Here is a 19,671-nt window from a genome sequence, read left to right as displayed (position 1 = left end):
ATTTCTTCACACCATTTTCACCAGGAGAGGTGGGTGTGTGTGTGCTGTCCAAATGTGAAGCGTTGGTCACACACTTTGCACCTCCAACAAAATGTTTGCATTCCATAGCTTCTGTTACATTACTTTCCCTATGCTGTAAAAAGGGTTTGAATATCCATGAGCCAAAATGTCCCAGTAGATTTACGCCCCTCCTCATGAACAAGCTTCAACACCAACAGAGGGGGGCGAGTGTAGAGTCTATTTTAAAACCATGCATATGAATTTCCTAAAAGAAGAACTTCGTTTCTCAGCAGTAAAAGCACATTTTATTGTGCTGTTTATTGTAATTGTAATCTATCCTAATAGGGTTTTTGTATAGATTTGTATACAGCATTAATCAAAGGATAGGTGTGACAATGATATTTTTTCTATCAAGAAATTTTACAAATGCACCAAAATCATAAGTCTCTCCATACTTTCTGGCTCGTCTCTGAGTTCCTTTCCTTATACGGAAGACAAAAGCTTTAAAAATGACTTGCACATATAGTCTTATTTCTAAATGAGGCTAACAACTTCCAAACAGGAACTAACAGCTGGGCAGTCCACTTTTTAACAAGCAATTTCAAAGCGGGAATAAAAATGTTGCTGATTATTTTCTGGGATACATTTTATGTGCTGGTGAGATTTTCAGGCAGCAAGACGCCGTGTGTGGGTTTGAATCAAAATAAACTACAGCGCCGACATTCATGGTAATGAAGGAACATGTCACCCTGTGCAGAAGTGTGGCTTCGTGGTGTATTTTAATGGCTTGTGTACTGAGAAGGAGGTCTGTTGGCACAGAGGGACAAGCTACATCAGGCTTTACCTACCCAGATAACACTTGTTAGTTTGATTGACTTCATTTTTATCTTTTTGTGAGATGTGCTGATTTTTTTTTTTTTCTTTAATGCTCAAAGTACAAATTTTCCTAATAGGCATTTGAGATTCACTGCAGTCAGAAAGCTATATGCACATTTTGTCCATTTTTCTTCAGCATAGGCAGGAAGGTCCATTAGGCCCAAAGAGTTCTGGTTACAGCATTTAAATATTTAGAGTATGTATCGAGTGCCATAAGCAATGGTCTGTACTGATCACACAACTGTGCAACATTTAGTTTTTATAGCTCAGTATTTGCTGTTGCATTCCTAAATGTTCCTTCCAACTGTTTTGTAACTTTTACACCCTCAGCCCCTCACCAGCAGAAGTGTTTGCTTCAAAAAATAATACAGACAGCAGTCTTTTTCTTTCTGCTACACTGTGTCAGTGTCTACAGGCACAGAAATCAGACTGCTAGTGCTATGACAAGTCAGCGCAATACCACGCCAATAGCATTACACAGAGCCCGGGAACAACTTCACATCCTGTCAAACAGTGTTAGCTCAACTCAAAAGCAAGATTAAGGCAGAGACTGGTGTGTTTGCTTGATGGCCACAAAATCTTCCTTTCTCTGTGAGGTCACTGTAAGGCCATTGCATGTTATGTATCACCATCTTTCTTTGTGGATTCATGAACACTTATTATTCTGCCAGAGCTCTTTCATCAAACAAAATCTTCTCATTCTCATGTATAATAATCAAATAGCAGCAGTGTCTTCAGATGCTTGTTAAAAAAGAAGATGTAAATGTTTGTCTGCCACGAGATGGAGTGGGTGGAGGAGGACTCGACACTGAACAAGTCTGATCTTTTATTTAGGCAAGAACAAAGCCCCAAAATGCCAAACAGACCAAATTCGCACAAACACAACAAAATGTAGACGGTAACATGTGGGGAAGATACATTCAGCAGGGAGGGCAGACAAGCAATCTGACAAGACCAATGAGAGAGAGGAGGGGGATGAAAGGGTTTAGACAAGTGAAAACAATCAGGACAGTCACAAGGTGGCAAGTAAGACTGGCACAATGCATGAAGGAAAACCAGACTTCAAAGTAAAACAGGAAGTTATCAAAAGGGTAATGCAATCAAAAGACACACTTAACAAGAAGACATACTGATAACAAATGCTTAACCACAGGACAATGAAAGGGGGGGAAACACTGAAGGAACTAAACACAAATAACAAACTCAGGTAGGAAGTGATAATAATACATGAAGCAATGTAAAAAAGTACCCCAAACTACATACAAACTAAGTAAGAACCAGAACTGAGGTACTATGATTAAACTACGTGTCATCATGCTGCTGTAAGGCTGGAGCCCATCCCAGTTACCACTAAATGTTAACAGTGACTCAAGTACAGCAAGAAGTAATGCTAAAGATTATTGGGTGTAAATAAAAATCTAAAGTATATATACTCATACAGCAACAACCCACTGCAGTACACTACCAAACACTTTCAGTCTGGTGCTTATCCAAGTAAATGAGACTCTAAAAACGGCATTAAGAAAACTAAATGCATTTTTATGCTAATTATTTTTGCATTGAGTATTTTTTTCAAGTTAACCCTGTAATACCAAGTGTATCATATTTGATACTCAGGTTTTTGAGACCTGTACATGATCAGTGTATACCTGTTAGACACATGCAGTGCTACTCTGAGCAGTGAAATACACAAAAATGCGTAGTGCTAGATATAGTGAAAATGATATAAATTAAAACTGATTTATGAAAATGTAATTTCTTTTTTTTTTAATTGTCAGAAGGTCCAATAAAACGTTAAGTTTCAGCTTCAAAAATATATAAAACTTTTTGGCTTTTATTTCATGGTTCAGGCTTTACAGAGGTAACAGTATGACTTGTCTGTGAAGGTTCTCAGTCATCCAGGTCATCGTAGAAAACGTATCATAAACGTATGGCACAACATAGAAGATAGAAGAGCCACCTCCACAGGACAAGACTCGGCGGTCCATCTGCATATAAAGGACAAAGGTCACTCTTTTGAGGATGCAAATAAACACATTTTGGACAGAGAGGACAGATGGTTTGAAAGAGGAGTAAAAGAAGCCCTCTATGTCCACTGTGAGCGACCATCTTTGAACAGAGCCGGTGGTTTACGACACCAACTGTCTGCCATCTATAATCCAGTTTTGAGATCCCTTCCCAGACGCCACTCACATCCTGGGCCATCTGACCTCAGGAAATCACATGATAGGGTGGGGCTAGGTTTCACAATGAGCTCACCTGAAACCTTGCCTGATTGTGACCTACACCCATTTTCACACCTTGGCTCATGTGATTAGGTAGAGGATCATTAGGGGGTCCTTTTGTCCCTCTTTGGGGGTTACTCCCACAGAGCTTAAATCTGGGACTCTCTTTGACCCTAGAACTGAAGAAGCTTCTAGGATGAGAGGTGAAACGTCTTCAAGCCACTTAAAGAAGTCCAGATGCTTTTCTTTCCAAACAGTATGACTTTTTCGTATGGTCATGATACTCTGTATAATTATTTTTATTGTTTTATGCATGTCTATTTTCTTTTAATTCAGTTTACTTCCGTCATTTCAATAACACCATGTGACAGAAAGTTGAGTTATTTTGTTTTCCTGCAAAATATCTAAAATTTTTAGTGATGTGGCTGTTAAAAGAAATGATTTTTTAGAAGTACAACAGCTGACACAGAAATTATTGGCCAGTAATGAAAGTTGTTAAAACTCTAAATATCCAAGTCTACCTTAAAAGAGCTTCCTGTTGATAATAAAACTCTGATATTTCAGGACCTTCCCATGACACTGAATAAGAGTACCTAAGGGGTCATAATCTTCTGAAGCTGCAGCACAGTTGTTGCCCTCATCCTCGGTTTTTAATATTAATCATATTCAACAGTCAACATAACAAACCTGGCCTTGATTTTGCATTTAGAAGTGTAAGAAGAAGCTGCCAGGTGGTTAGGTTGAAGTTTTTCCACATATGAAGCTTCTCCATACGCCCGATAGGATCTGATTCAGAAACGTACTATAGAAACAGTTACTTTCAGGTCATTTGTTTCAATAAGAAGAATAACAACAAAAACAGAGAAAATGTAACTATAAGAGAAACATTTAACAGAATGAGTTGTATGTGTTGTACTAGTATTGTTATATTTAGGGACTAATTTTATAACTACCAGTTTTTGATCCATTCATAGAAATCTGAAGCTCCTCTGATTCAGGCTGCAGGGTTATGGTAGATAAAACAGACTGAGAACCATTGCATCACTATTAGATTTTTAGCTGTTGAAGCTGTAAGGCAGGTTGGGTATTTTTCGGATAGTGTGGCGCGTACCCCACATAACATTTCCCTTTGTGTTGTTAATATGCTCCGGATGAGCTCTGAGAAATCACTGCAGATGCAGGTAAATTTTAGGCCAAAGTACAATACCTGTGATCCCTGATGACAGACTGAAACTGCAGACAAGACTTTAGTATTTCCCAGAGCAGATTTGAGTAGCAGGACACAGAGATAAAGAGACAAACAAGCAACAGCTCAGCCGCACGAGTGCCGAGCAGACGATCTCGGGCCTGGTCACGTTACCTCAGCCTGTCTCTCAGTCGCTCAGCCGAGTCCTCACCCTGTCACTCCACTCTGCTGAGATCTATCTCTGTCTGATTCTATGCGGGAAGACATCTGTCAACATGTGTAATGCACTCCAAGAACAAAACTGAAGCCTGTTCCACATGGGAGTTAGCTATCAGTGCTAATACATGTCAACCTGCATGAAGAAAGCGGGCGGGTAGTGGGAATAATCTAGTCATTTAGAGTTAATTCAGAAAAAAAAAGATCATAAACATAAGTGATCTGAAAAGGAAAAGTAAACCACAATCAGCAGTGTTGATAACCACAACATGCACTATGTGGATCATGAATATTCAGCAATTTGATGAAAGGGTCATCCAACAAAAGAAGGTAAGTGATTGAGGGATGGTCTGATCTCCTCAGCTGCCTGATATCTCAGCGCTTTTTTAGCAGTTCTATATTTAGTCCCAGGAAAGCAAAATAAATGCCAATACAGCTAATCAATATCTATATGACAAAACATGCAACGCATTCATCTGTTGTGCACTGCCTTCCTACTCTGCAAACAAAGCGGGAAAGAGAAAACCTTGGCTGATAAACAGAAAAGCTGTCTTCTTTCAGGCAGGAGGAGCAGAAAAAGGCGATTTTGAATCACAAAGAGTACAAAAAAAGTCTCATGTTCTTATTTACTTGTTAGGGTAGGTTCAACTCGTGAGTCCCCTCAGGGCAGTTCCTTGCTGTCTAAGTAAAACCTTCAGTTTTTTGTTTATGAATTTATTTAGTGGAGTCAATGGAGGGGTTCAAGGATGCAAGTGTGAAAATGGCACTGCTAACAAGGCTGTGTTTTTTTCCCTTTCTTTTCATTAAGCACTCTGAATTTTTTTTTCTTCAAGAGTACGTAACCTTTGCTGCACGACATAGCTTCACGTATTTTTAAATCTATTCATCCTTATTACTATGTCCTTTTTTCATGCTCTGAATACCTGACATATTATTTTCCCCAGCTAGTAACAACAGCTGCTCTTCTATAATTTGGCTTTCTATGGCTTTCTCTGCCCCCACCCCCCTCCCACAAAAAAATGAATTTGGAAAGCTATGCATGCCACAGTTAGCCGTCTCTTAAGTACATTTTTCAAAAACACTGAACAGTAGCTTTGCTTTATATGAGATTTTGTCCTGCACACTAACTCAAACATAGTAGTCTACATTAAATTTGCGAGAAACAGGTCATGTCACTAAAATATATAGCAGACTCTTAACTAGAACTCCATATGTCTCCATATGCCCTGAACCTCTCAATGAAAGCAGCAGAAAGCTTTCACTGATAGCTAATAAACATCTATTGCTCGCCCTTTTTTGGCCTCAGACTCAGGCATTGAGTTTTAGTGCTCGCTGCCACACTGTGATTTTGATAAATGACTTTATTACTTGTTTGGCTGTTGAAGGAAGACATTTCTCTGCTGCCCAGTACATTAGTTCTTTGCCCTTACAGAACGGCTTCACCCAAGGCAGACAGTATATTATACTGAGTGGTTTCACGCTGGAGAAGAAACACCTCCTCTATTTTTCTAAGCCCAACTTGTCCCACAGTGATGCCTCACTTCTTTATATAGTGCATTGTCACCTGGATTACTGAGGTATACTATTTTGGGAATGAGTACCCAGCCACCTTCTGGCTGCAAGATGGCTTGATGGGTAAGGACACTGTCCAGACAAGGTCACAGGTAGTGTGTTTATGACAGCTGGTATCCATCCTACTCAATATATGCAAGCTCTCTCACACGGACAATCTGGGGAATTAGTTATTCTGTGCATGAAGCTTCTCTGTATCAGAGGTTAGCGATTTGATAGACAAGGGGTTTGATGTGCTGTGTATGTACTCTCATTGAGTCTGGCTAGGAATCATTTCTCATCTCTCCCCTTTCTGTCTGCTCTAAACTGCATATTAGAAAGCCAAAATCACCTCCCAGATTAACACAACAAAACTCATGTTCTGTTTCCGCCCTCAATATAAAGTCCCTGAAGGATGTTTTTTTTTTTTTTTTTCAAAAATTGTTTTGTGTTGCCTTACATTAACTTTTGTGTCCCTTTGCAATACTTTGTTCAGTCACTGATCCATAGAAACAATTCTTTTGTTAATCCAGTCCATCCTTCCTACAGAAAGGACACATTATGAGACACATTACACATTTACCGCTCATTCCTCCTCTCAAAAGGCAAATTTTCCAACACAGCTGCAGCTGCTCTGCCTGGCTGTGCTGGCTGACGTTGTGGCTGTGGACAGGGTTATTGCTTGGAGTTGAACTGATGGTTGAACTGATGCCGCTATGGATGTCTGTGGCACATGTACCGCGACAGCCCTTACTGCTCCTACTATCACTTAGCAAAAGAGCTTTGTTAAGCTACACTGGATTTAAACCCTGTGGTGCTTCTGTTATCTCAGACATGACAGATGTGTTATACCACTACACCACAGGAGCCCACATAGCTTCACTTATATGCTGAGCCAGCTCAATTATCACTGCACGGCCACAGCCTCCACATGTAGTTGATGTTACAACCATTTAAAAGTAACGTGACACAGCCAGACTTATGGCAACCAGTGTAAGTTATAATTGCAGGCTGTCTCAATCAAGCTAGATAAACTAACTCAGTTAACTTTTCTAGTTAACATAAGATAATGCGATAAGAAATACTTATGGTGTGACCAACTAAATTAGTACTGCAACATGTGTTAAGAAGAAAAGGCTTTTAGCCATATCTCAGGAAAATTTAATCTTTTTTTTTTATCGAACAACTGTGTCCACATTTTTCAAAATGTTTTCACTTTTAAATTTAATTCATCCAAGAGGCAGCGTGTTCCTGTAGCCCCTAATGCGCCAGTTTAAGAATAGTTACAGTTGTCACATTGTTTTTATGATATTTTAACAATTTTTTTCATGAGCTACATGATGCCCAATTTTCCCTGAGGGAATGACTGAAGCATGTATCTATTCATCTATTTACATCCTTTTTTTTTTTTTTTTTTTTTTGATCCCACAATTTGGTGATATTATGGCTAAATTGAGTACTGTGTTTAGATTAAACTGACATGCTAAAAGGTAACATGGCCCACCTTAAAGACGAACTATGGTCCTTACAGTCTCCATGGACCTCTTATTAGAGCGCTTTGGTTTGGTACATAACTATGTATTTGAGTCTTTTCACTAGGCTGTTGTTTTACTTGAAGGGACTAACTCTTTTTTAAAAAGGCAAAAACTGACAGCATAAAAAAACAAATATAATGCAAGGGTACATTGATTTCTCTGATCCTGTACTTCTATAATAGGCTGGTGTTTTGAGATAAATGCTCATTTCATCAAGGCAAAATAGAGACAATGGCAATACTAAGATGCTGAACGCAGGCTAATGAGGAGCTGATCAGTGGCAGGGAAGAAAAAAACACTATGGCTATGTTTTTCTGGATTTCTTAGAACTGTTTGTGATGTATGGGGAAAAGCTCTGTCGAAAATTGTGACAAAGAGAGAAGGGTGAAACTGGATTAAAAACTATAGAATTAAAAAGACCACCCAACATGTAGAGCAGATAGCTGCCCCTCCCCTAGCCTATGTCTGCCAGAGGTTTCTTCCTGTTAAAAGGATAAAAGGAAGTTTTTCCTTCCCACTTTCGCAAAGTGCTTCCTCACAGGGCGATGTTGGATTGATGTGGTTTTCTCCAGAATACTGTAGGGTATTTACCTTACACTGTAATATATCTTGAGGGGACTGTTGTTGTGATTTGGTGGAATATAAATAAACCTCAATTTCATTTCATTTATTTTAATTGTCACCTTTATGGTTAAGACATCCTCCAACGGAGGTTCTTCATTTCAGCGAGTTCAGCAGACTCCATGCTTCAGGGAGAAATGCTGGTTTGTTTTGACTCTTCTGTGTATTTTCATAAATACGTACAAAAAATTAATCAAAACAGGCACATGAAAAATTCAAAGTGTATGAAACAAAAATCATCTCACACAGTAGTAGTACTTCATGGTCTCAGAACAATTAAATGTGGCTTTGAAGAAAATGGTCACTCTACAGTTAATGTGAATGTCATTACTTTTGCAGTTATTTGGACATAAACTAAATTAGTAGACAAATAATTCCTTCAGTAATAAGAATATTGAAGCAGAAATGCTCTGGTAGCCTACTAAAATAGGCCTGTTTCTATTTGGACCCCTGGAGGACCAACCCGGCGACCATGCCTTCCTCCACAATCATGCTACTACTCATAGATGTTTTCACTATATAAAACTGCTCTTGCGGCTCAAAAATTAGATATTAAATATTTTTTCCCTCTCCACTTTTGGCTCATTACAGAGAAAACACTTTAACTTGTCTCTTGGGAACATATTCTTCTCCTGATAATACCTTCAGAGCCCCAGGTAGAGCCCTGCCTGCACATAAGCAGAGCTGGAATCAGAGACAGGGCCTGTCAGTGATGACTCAGACAGTCCCTCAAGCCCAACACAATTTGGCGCACAGGACAGCCACCACTGCTCTACCTCAGCATATTCATGCAGTGTGTGCCCAGAATATTAAAGTCCTGTATGTTCAACTGCAGTTTTATCTCAGGCCACACACCATATCTGTCATGTACCCCACAAGTAAAATTAAAGAGACATTTAGATAATAAGAACGCAAGGGAAATCTCTCGTAATATAAGAGAGACAAGTCCTGGAAAAATCAAAACAGCAAGAGGCGGCGGCGCAAGCTGGGGAAGTGCTACAAGTTTATGACACCACCTATGTGCCGCTGTACGGGTGCAGGGTTTAAAAGGTCGGTGTGTATGAATAATTCAGCCAAACTATGGTTGTTCCTAATGTGAGTCATGTTCTGTATGCTGAGACTTCAGTCAATTTAATTTGCATTCCAAAGAGGATTATTTTTTCCCCTGCTGTCTCGATTCCTTAATGGACGGTTTCTAAACTTGTTGACCCATCTGCCACTGCAGGTATAAAGCTCGCACTCCTGAAGTGTTTGTGTGTCCCTGGAATGGCTTATGACCAAAAGTGCACTTTATCTAAGATTCAGAGGGAAGAACGTGTTAAACATAAAAGGCAAGGAAATGTGAATAAATGCAAATTTACATCTTAAAGCAGCTGGACACATTCACAGACATGTCAGCATATATAGGGGTGCATTTTTTCTGTCTCTCAGTTAATTTCCAAGCATTATAAACCTATCATAATGTATATAATGCATTTTAATAAATGTTCTCCATGGCACTACTAGCTACTAATATCTCGTCTGTTGCTGCAAATAATATTAAAACCTTTGCAACTACTGCAGTTCCAGCTTAAAATAATCATAACATATATTTTCTTCAAAAAGAAATAGGCTACATGACATCTTTTTTAAGATTATGTGTTAATCATGTTTAATAGTGACAGTAAAAGTAGACAATGCAAGGAGACAAAAAGGATTGTGGCATGCATTTAAGGTCCAGATCTTTGTAGTACATAGCATGCAGCCCCACATCAGTAGACTTCTCGGCATCAAATTATTGCTCATCTGAGGGTTCCTGTGAGTAATACTTAAATATTTATAATGTTTTTGTTCATTCAAAATGTATGTAGTACTTTACTATAGGAAACTTTTTGGGATATTTCTGATTACATTGAATCTAAGTATGAACATGCATTTACATTAAAACTACACGAGGAATAACAACATATAACAACACATATTCAGGTGTTTGACCTTCAGCAACCTTCTACTGCGTGTCCTAAACAACAGGCTATGATGATGTTAAGATCAAAACCTGAGCTGTTTGGTACATCACAGGCCGATATCAGCATGTTTGTAAGACTTTATGTTCTTTTACGTTTACTGTTAGTCATTTAGTAAAAGATTTAGAAACTAAGGTAGGTCCTCAACAAGTACCATAAGATGATTTTGATTTGGGGGTTTTCAATAATTTCTCTGTTTGCATTCTGCAGTATTATGGCATTGAAACTGAATCATAGAAATAATAAATAAACCTTTTTAAATTTTCTATAAAAAAAATAAACTCCATTTTAATTCTCAAGAGAAATATTAAGTCGGTCAGTTTGCACTCAGTGCAATGAGCACAACTGACGCTTTCTATTTGAACAATAGAAAGATTTCTAGAAACCTCTGTTGCGCCATCTACTGGCTTCATAATGTATCGAGCATTAAGTGTAAATCACCTGCAAGTTTTCATGAGTCATATATTCAGATCTTGCAGTCCTTCATAAATTATTTTCTCATCTTAGGTCGGAAAAATGGAGACACACTGTCATGCATGTTTTTCTGAGGGACAGCTTCAATTATCTTTAATAAGTCTCTCCCTGTGGTTTCAAGTCCCCTGTGATGGTTAAAATGAAATTCATAATGTCCTTCTTGTAATAATGTTTGAGCTTTGAATGAAAACAGTTTCTCTCGTTATAAACCATGTGAGTGATTTCTTTTAATTCGCTGTTGGATGTCAGGCCATGTCATCTTATCTGGCAATAGTCACAGTTTAACATGGGCAGCTGCTTCTCGATATAACGTAATGTCGGCACAATATTCTGCACAAGATAAGCAAATGTTGTTTGTTTCCTGAGCGCAAAACTGCTGTTTTATTCAGAGTGACAGATCTGGATAAAAGTTATCATACAGGATTTAAAAGGAGAGCGATGGACACAGTTTGACTCAGATTAAAGTTAAGTTTCATAACTGCATAGTTTTACTGAAGTTTAATGTCTCACTGGAGCACATGTTAGAGTGAACCATTCGTTTGTATGTGTTGGATTATTCTTTTAACCGTGAATTTTGAATTAAAACTAACATCAAAAATCTTTTTACAAGGAGGAAAGAGAAAGAGCATTTCCACTGAAAGGAGAAGCATGTGAATCAGCATGTTAATCATGAAGACAGAAATGATTACATCATATATTTTATTCTACTGTATATAGTATTTTATTTAATTTTATTCTATTCTGTACAGTTGTGTACTGTATTTGTTCTTATTTTATTCTAATTTTGCTTCATAACTTTTGCACTGTCCACTTCCTGCTGTGACAAAACAAATTTCCCACGTGTGGGACTAATAAAGGTTATCTTATCTTATCTTATATATATATTTCAACTGTATTCTATCTGTATTCAAATCAGATGTTAATAAGATTAACATCTGTTGTTGTTTTTTTATGTTGGCGTTTTCGGTCATGTTACGTTTAACTGTCAGCAGCTTGCTAGGAAAAACTATGAAACACATCCGCAGACTTCTGGATATTATGCACATGAATAAGTCTAAATGTGGGTGTCCTTTATAACTAAACATGTTAATAGCACAACAGGTTGTAGAACCACCTTTAGCAGCAAGAGCTTGAATGATTTTCTGTAAATCTTTATCCGTCTCTCACATCATTGTAGAGGAATTTTGGCTTACTCTACTTCACATTCCTTCGGTTCACTGAGGTTTGCAGGCATTTGTTTCCCTTAAAGATCCTCTTAAGATCCCATCACAGCATTTCAATCGGGTTGAAATCGAGGTGAGGTCCGGACGTTGACTGGGTCATTGCAGCACTTTGATTCTTCTCTTTTTCAGCCATTAGATTTTAGATTTGCTTGTGTTTGGGATCACTGTCCTGCTGCATGATCCAGTTTCAGCCAAGCTTTAGTTTGTTCACATTTAATTACTTAATTACTTTAGTTCATGGTCAACTAAGTGGCAGGTGCCTAGGTCCAGAGGCTGCAAAACAACCCAAAATCATCCCCCCTCCACCACCGTGTTTGTGCAGATATGTTGTGTTTGGTTTTCAGCAAAGAACATTTTTTGTATTATAATCAAAAGTCTTCACATTGGTGTCATCTGTTCAAAGGACATTGTTCCAGCAGTCTTGCAGTTTGTTTAGATGCAGCTTTGCAAATTTCAGCTGTGCTGCCAGGTTTAGAGAGCAGAGACTTTCTCCAGGCAACCATTACAAACAAACCATTCTTGTTCAGTCTTTTTCTAATAGTGATAATGATAGTTTCTAATAGACTCTGAGATGTAGCTCTTGGGTTTTCTGCAGTTTCTCTGAACATTGCGCCATGACCCTGGGCTGAATTTGTTGCAATGTTCCCTTCTGGGAAGACAGTGGTATTGTGTTAACACACATCTGAACACTCTAAAAAAGCAAACTGCTAAAACTTCTGCTTTAATAGAGGTGGTAACACTTGCTAATCAGTTAATCAAGGTTATTTAATTATCAGCACCCGGCTGCTATTTACCCCGTTGATTCCTATGGAAGCAGCAAGAGTCTGCTTAGTTTTCCACAGAACTAGATTCCTGTTCTGGCTCAAGTTATTTTTGACCTGACAGTAGATCTATGAGCATGAGTCAGTTCAATGTACTTTGGGGCAGAGTTTGGGATGTATTGACACAATGAGGACACATCTGTTTTTGTTCATGTCCATAATTAAAACTGCCGCTCAGTCGAGTTAAAAAGAGCTTTCACTCAAAGGAACTTCGAAGCATGTACAGTCACTGTGAGGTGTCACTCCAGAGGAGCTGATTGATGTTCAAGGTTGAATTTTTTTTTTTCATTAATGTGTAAAAAGAAAATATGAATTTGAAATTATTTGATCAAATTAGATTTTAAATTATAAATTAAAAATATAATATATATTATCAATATTATTTTTAAATTAGATTTAGTAAAAATATTTACTGAAATTTGGAGTAATAAGCAATATCATCTCCCTACATGATCCACTCAGCAGCTGTTCTGGAGTTCTCCTAACAGAAAAGCAGAGCCATCCACTATGTAATTCAAATTTATATTTTTGTTTGTCAACACCAACATTTTCAATAATAAGTAATAATATCTCACCTTATAATTTGAAAAAACTGGCTCTGTTAACAGTGAGTTTCCTGCCATCCTAAAGGCATGACACAGTTTAGGAATAAGTAATCCTGCAATTACCCCTCAGTCTCAGAAATGCACACTGCCTCTATATAGTTATAAATTGGTTAAATGTAGGGGATAAGCTTCATCAACTTTTATGTCTGTTTTTTTGTTAGTAACTTATTTATATATTTTCTCGCTCTTAATTAGGAATAGTCATACTGAATACTTATAACATAAAAGAATGTGCCCGATAAAGTTGGTATTCTACATATTTTTGGTGCAGTGATAACTAACTTCAAGCCAGCTCAGACTGGAATTGGACCATTTTATATGGAGTGCAAAGCCAGCCTTTTCTCACTTTATTGGCACACTGGGCTTAATTAACTTTGGAGTGGAGTGTTTACTGTGAGACAACTGGTTTCATTTTGCTTTTGATGAATGATTGATGCCCCTCGGGGTGAAGAAGCACATGATTACAGGCACAGAAAGAATTTTAAAGCTTCCTTGACTATTATGACAAATGATAAAATAAACATGGTGAAACACACATCTTCACAAGCGATGGGATTTGGTATAATCAGTGTGTGTCACTACAAATGCCTGCAACAACAGATCTGCTAAATGTCACTCGGTGATTACATTTACATACAGTACAGTTGAATAAACAACCCATTTGCAAACTGGCTGCTAAATAATCCCATGTTAAGATCAACTTTTTTTCAGCTGCATCTATATCGGGAAATAGTTCAACATTATCATTTCCTACTTTTTATTTTGCCATTTGTAATGTGAGAAACTATGTATCTCCTCATGTTTTTAAATAGTCAAAGAAAGGAAACATCACTCATTACACAAACTGCTCATAAACACGTTAAACCTTTTGCACTCTAATCACCAGGGTTTCTTCCTCACTGTGACCATTTTTTAAAATTCAATAGCCAAACGTGTATTTAAAAAAACACAATAGCAATTCAAAAATTTTCCTGACAGGCTGGATGTGCAAGTCTAATCGCAAGTCAGCAAAAAAGCACTAGTTCACACTTTCAGCTGGTTAAACATAGATCTAAACTGTCTTTACATTAAAGCTCCTTAAAGGAAAAACCTGTGAGTTCTAGGAAAACACTTATTTTTCATTATATTTTTTTTCTTATCAGAACTGATTCCGTCATCATACCAGGAAAGATTAGAGCTGCCCTTATCGTGTACAATGGGAAGCACAGATTAATCTGAGCACAAAGAGGCGTTACCTGTACAGTCTTGCTCTGTAGTCATTTACTGGTACGTGGAGGAAGTGACTCATCTAGCTAAGCCAGTGAGACAATATCATACACACAATCCACATAACTTCTTATTAACGTCACACTCCAGACCTTCGCATCCATTAGCTAACAAAGTTGTCAAGAAATACTGAGCAGACAAAGTGAGAGATCTTTGTTAATACACTGCCAGAAAAAAAAAGAGTTTGTATGTAAAAATGCTGTTCTGAAGAGATGACCAGATAGAGAAGAGGATGTTATTTTGTGCCAGTATGCTTCAGGGGAAGTCTAGTGACTGCTGAAACAATATGATTCTTCTTTTAGAATAGCCACGTTAAATTTTAGGGATACATTTGATGAGTGTTTTAACTTTGGCATGCTCAGCAAACTGAAAATCACTGGAATTCACTGGAAATCCTCTCAAAACTATTCATATCTGTGGCAACTTCATACAAATACTTTATATCCAGTACCTGTGGAGATATTGGGCTACTTGCAGCTGCTCTCTAGCCACAGCAGGTAGCTTTGTTATGTTTGATTTGGCAGAGTTTTAGGCTGGATGTCCTTTGTGACACAAACGCAAGAATTCTGGCTTGAATTGAACCAGTAATCTTTCATTTGCCAAGTAAATATGTCAACCACAACATTATTGCAGTCACAAACGGTTGAAATATTACTTGTTAGAAATCCCACAACAGAACACCACGAGGAGCATGGGTCAAACCACTAAATATAAATGTTTTAATCGTAACAGATTTAAACATCTCTGTCTAGTTGCACTTGGGTATCAATATGGCTGATTGGAAAGTATCAGAACACGCATTAATGAATGTCTTTGCTCTGTCTTTTTCCCCTCACCCCCAACCAGTCGCAGCAGATGGCCGCCCCTCCCTGAGCCTGGTTCTGCCAGAGGTTTCTTGCTGTTAAAATGGAGTTTTTCCTTCCCACTGTCACCAAAGCACTTGCTCATAGGGGGTCATCTGATTGTTGGGGTTTTCTCTGTTTTCTCTGTATTATTGAGTCTTTATCTTACAATATAAAATCCCTTGAGGCAACTCTTGTTTTGATTTGGTGCTATATATAAAATTGAATTAATCTTTTTCCTGCAACATTTTGAGTAAAAAGACTGAAAACCCAGCAACTTCTGAATCAATGCCCTGTGGCTGACTGTGTGCTTGGAAAGGAGAGCCCTAGATTTAAGTTTCACTAATGGAGTTAGTGTAGTTCCATGAGTAAAGTTACAATACATCTAGTCTTCATTGACATCTCTTTCCTTATACATGCCAATCTCCACCTATTCAGAATAACAAAAAAATATATAGAGTGGATACAAGCAAAACATCATCTTATAAATATGGCTGGAAAATGTGAGATGTTCACTGAAAACATATGTAATTAAGCAGTCAAAAGAGTGAAGTGAAAAATCTAACATGTCAAATGTATGAACCACTACAATATAAAAAAAGGTTAGTTTTGATAATATAATATTAATATTTGTATCCACTTTAAACCACTGAATGAATTAAAATATAAAATCAAAAGGCAAAATAGAAATACAAATCAATGTCATATTAAGGTCAGTTAACTCAATTTTATTACAGTCTGAAATGTCACCACATTATTTCATAATTTTAAACGAAGATTGAAAAGATTGGAAAAAGGCAGATGAAATAATATGTAAATAAAAAACTAGCAGATAAACCAGAGCCAAATGTATTTGATAGCAAAGGTTTATTTACTTACTGTACCTCATGATGATTACTTAATGAGACAAAAAGTTCGACCGCTTGCGTAATTCTTTTAGCTTGTGCTCGGTTTGAAGCTTTTCTACTCTGTGACAGAAAGTAGTCCCTAACACAAGAAAAAGTGAGTGATGTGGCCTGACGTGATTCTTAAAGAGTGGTCAGATTTTGTCCTTGTATGTCTCCCCACGTTGAAAAGAAAAACAAACCTGCCTAGCGGGTGAAACCGAATTGCGAAACGCAACATGTGACCGTCGGCAGGGCGTGGGTGATGACGTCAGAGCCATCCCATTCAAATAGCAGCGTTCACATGACGTACCTATACAGCCGTCGCTCTTTCCTTCGCCGTAGCAAGTAGCTAACAGAGCCAAGCCGTCGTGTTCTTGAGGGCGACGTTACATAACCCTTATAGGTTAAAAACGAATTTTGAGCTCTCGTTTCTTTCTTGACTTTATTTTTTTTATCCCTTGGTTGACAAGAAAACAATTAAGCTGACGTTCCTTTTGTAAAGGTAAGATCTTGTGGTTGGTTTTTTTGGCCTGGCTAAGGTTAGCCGGTCTACTAGAAAGTTCGCTTTAGTTGGTGATGGTGGATAAGAATTTGGGGCGGCGGCATAATATCAAGTTAGATGTGTCTTCTTTGGCGTTGATTCGCCTGGTTAGCATCGAATAAGTTGTGAGGTATGGGGTTTGTGGCCAGACTGAAGGCTTTGAGTTGTGTACAGCTTGTTAGCTCATAGCTTACCGGCGGCCTACAGAACAAAACCAAAATGTCGGTGCGTGGACATCCGGTTTCTAAACAAAGGCCCCATCAATCCCACTGTTAGGATTTTCCATCTTGACTACGGTGAAGAATTTTCTAATTATTAAAAAATGTATAAGTTCGTGACAGTTTGGTTGACATATTAAACATGAGTTTTGGTTGAACAAAAGACTTTTTACCAGCGTGCTGGGGTTTTTGGTAGCGGTGGGATCTCAAACATTCGTGGGAAATGCTAGAAAACGGATAAATAAACGTGTACTGAGAAATATTTATTTTTTTATCCTCTGTCGGTGGAGTTAAAATGATTGAATCGGGTCACAAAGACAGATTTGTCCTACTTTCACACAGCGTTTCCTGTGACGGTGCCAATTGTTATTAGGATTAAGTTTATTCTAGCTGATTTATAAATCTCCATGCAATATTCTAGTTTCAAAAGGTAATTTGAATAAACATAGATAATGGGAAACCGGGCGTCGACTTCTCAGTAGCTTGTTGTGCTAGGAAATGTTCCAATTACGCAACGCTAGCATGCTCTGCTTCCACATTACTGGTAAGGGGACACGTGTTAGCGTTGATGTGCCTTCGCAAGTTCCCTGAAACTTACTAAACGGAAACTAAAAGCGAAAGAGTACGTTGGGTATTATTGTCTTGTGTTTGCAATGTGTCTTCATAACAGTCAGATGTGCTACTGTGGCCTTGCTTGTGTTTGACACACGTTAGGTCTTGGCTAATATGCTGCTGTGTCTTGACTTCCAGGTAGCTCTTTGCCCCCCCACTCCCAGGACTCAATTCTTTTCAGATATTCTTTGTCAAGCCGCCAAAGTGGAGAGTGTCGTCGCACCAGGAGGTCCTTCTCGTTTCAGGTATTCAACATTACTCCACCATGTCTGGCTCCATTTACACCCAAGCACCTCTCACATAGTTCCCAAAATGTTAAGTTAAAAAAACATTTTTCCTCTTTTTGTATCACAGTGTAGGGGGAGGAGGTGGGGGTGCACCTCAGCACTATCCCAAAACTGTCGGCAACAGGTGATTGTTGTTTTGTTTTTTTTAAACTTTATTATATATGTAACACATTAGTCATCACATCATCCACATACAGATGTTTACAAGAATCACAATTAGTGTTTCACCTGTTATACTCAAAACTGAAGTTTCATAAATGGACGTGTGTTGAGTCATCAGTCTGACATCTTACCCTTGACAAATACTCCCCAATTTTTATATTGTCTTTTTTCAAAAGTGACCCGAAACTAATATTTAAAAAAAGGAAGAAAAAAACAAACAGTTGACAACTGCTTAATTGGAATGCGCACTGATAGTGAAAATGAACTGAGAACACAAATTATCAAACTGCCAACTGCTGTAACCTACTAGTGATCAACTTCAAAAACGCATAAACCTGAGTAAAGTATGACTGTCTGGTTAGACTTCATGCTTTAGGTCTTTTCATGTGTAACGACATGAGTAAAATGTAAGTATTATATGTGGCAGAATCGAGCCCTTGTAATCTAACTACAAAATTGGGTGTTCCGGGATGGTTGTTCCGCGGTGGTTTATCGGTACTATGCTGAACTTTGCAGTCTTTTGTCTGCACTTTGTAGCCGTGTACTATCACATGGTGAAATTGTCAAAAATATGAGATAACTGGATGTGTGGGCTTTTCTTTTGCTTTTTTTGTAGATAAGACAATCTGAATAAACACGATTTGTTTGTTTCTTGCTTAAGTAACTGCAATCATAGCAGTAGTTGGTGGTGGTGACTGTGGCTCAGTTGAACCCAACCTGATTCAGTGTGTTGTTTGCCTCCTGGAGTGTGGGGGATGGGGAGCAGAACTGGCAGGGAGAAGACCAGTTGAGGCTGGTTTAAACTACTTGTAGAAATAGATCATTGTTTACAAGAAACTCCAGTAGCTTCCCTCTAATGTTACTAAAACAGTTGAACAGAGTGTAACTTTCACTGCTGTATTCATGTTGAAACAAATTGCAGTCTGTTTAGTGAAGCTGAAAAGAAAATGGCTAAAAATGTAAGGATATGACTCAGTACCCTGGTAGGACAGTAGCTTCCTTTTGTTTAGGTTAAAGAATCTAAATAAAGTCTTAATCTTGAAATTTCAAAGCCTTCTGTCACAGCAGTTTTACAAGTTGGTTTAGTGTTGCCAGTGTGAACGTTATGACACTGGCAACACTGAACCAGCAGCATGTGAATTGAAGCGGTCCGACTTGTACCATAACTTGTTCTATAATAAGTCACGCAAACTTCAAGTAGGAGCACAATATTTGTCATTCCTGGCTAAAAGTGAGACTCTTAACTATGTCGTCCGTGTAACCAAATCCGGGCTAAATATCAGCAAGACAAGACCATTTCCCTGATAACCTTGGCTGTCTGTGTTGATTATAGCGAGTTCCTGGGGAAAACCCCAGGTTCTAGCGTTCAGAGATGGGTACCTTCTCGAAGCACTAGACGAGATGCCAGCTCCTCCAACGAGAAAGGGCAAAATGATGCAATCTTCAGAAAAGTGAGAGGGTATGTTTCCCTTTAAACGGATTTGTACTTATTTTACATAAACTGTAACTTGTATTGTTTA

At 38.2% G+C, this 19,671-nt stretch overlaps 1 protein-coding gene across 1 annotated transcript in view; it reads left to right on the top strand.

Annotated features, from left to right (window-relative positions):
* Positions 1–19,671, top strand: part of eif4g2a (eukaryotic translation initiation factor 4, gamma 2a) — a 32,739-nt gene that overhangs the window by 7,847 nt on the left and 5,221 nt on the right. Inside the window, exons 3-5 of the mRNA XM_063469813.1 lie at positions 17,841–17,947; positions 18,057–18,113; positions 19,485–19,610. Of these exons, the coding sequence (XP_063325883.1) occupies positions 17,841–17,947; positions 18,057–18,113; positions 19,485–19,610 (290 nt within the window). The remainder of the gene's footprint in view (positions 1–17,840; positions 17,948–18,056; positions 18,114–19,484; positions 19,611–19,671) is intronic.

This window comes from Pelmatolapia mariae, linkage group LG1, assembly GCF_036321145.2.
Source record: "Pelmatolapia mariae isolate MD_Pm_ZW linkage group LG1, Pm_UMD_F_2, whole genome shotgun sequence".
NCBI lineage: Eukaryota > Metazoa > Chordata > Actinopteri > Cichliformes > Cichlidae > Pelmatolapia > Pelmatolapia mariae.
The sequence above is the reverse complement of the archived record's forward strand: the minus strand, read 5'-3'. Positions and strand labels throughout refer to the sequence as shown.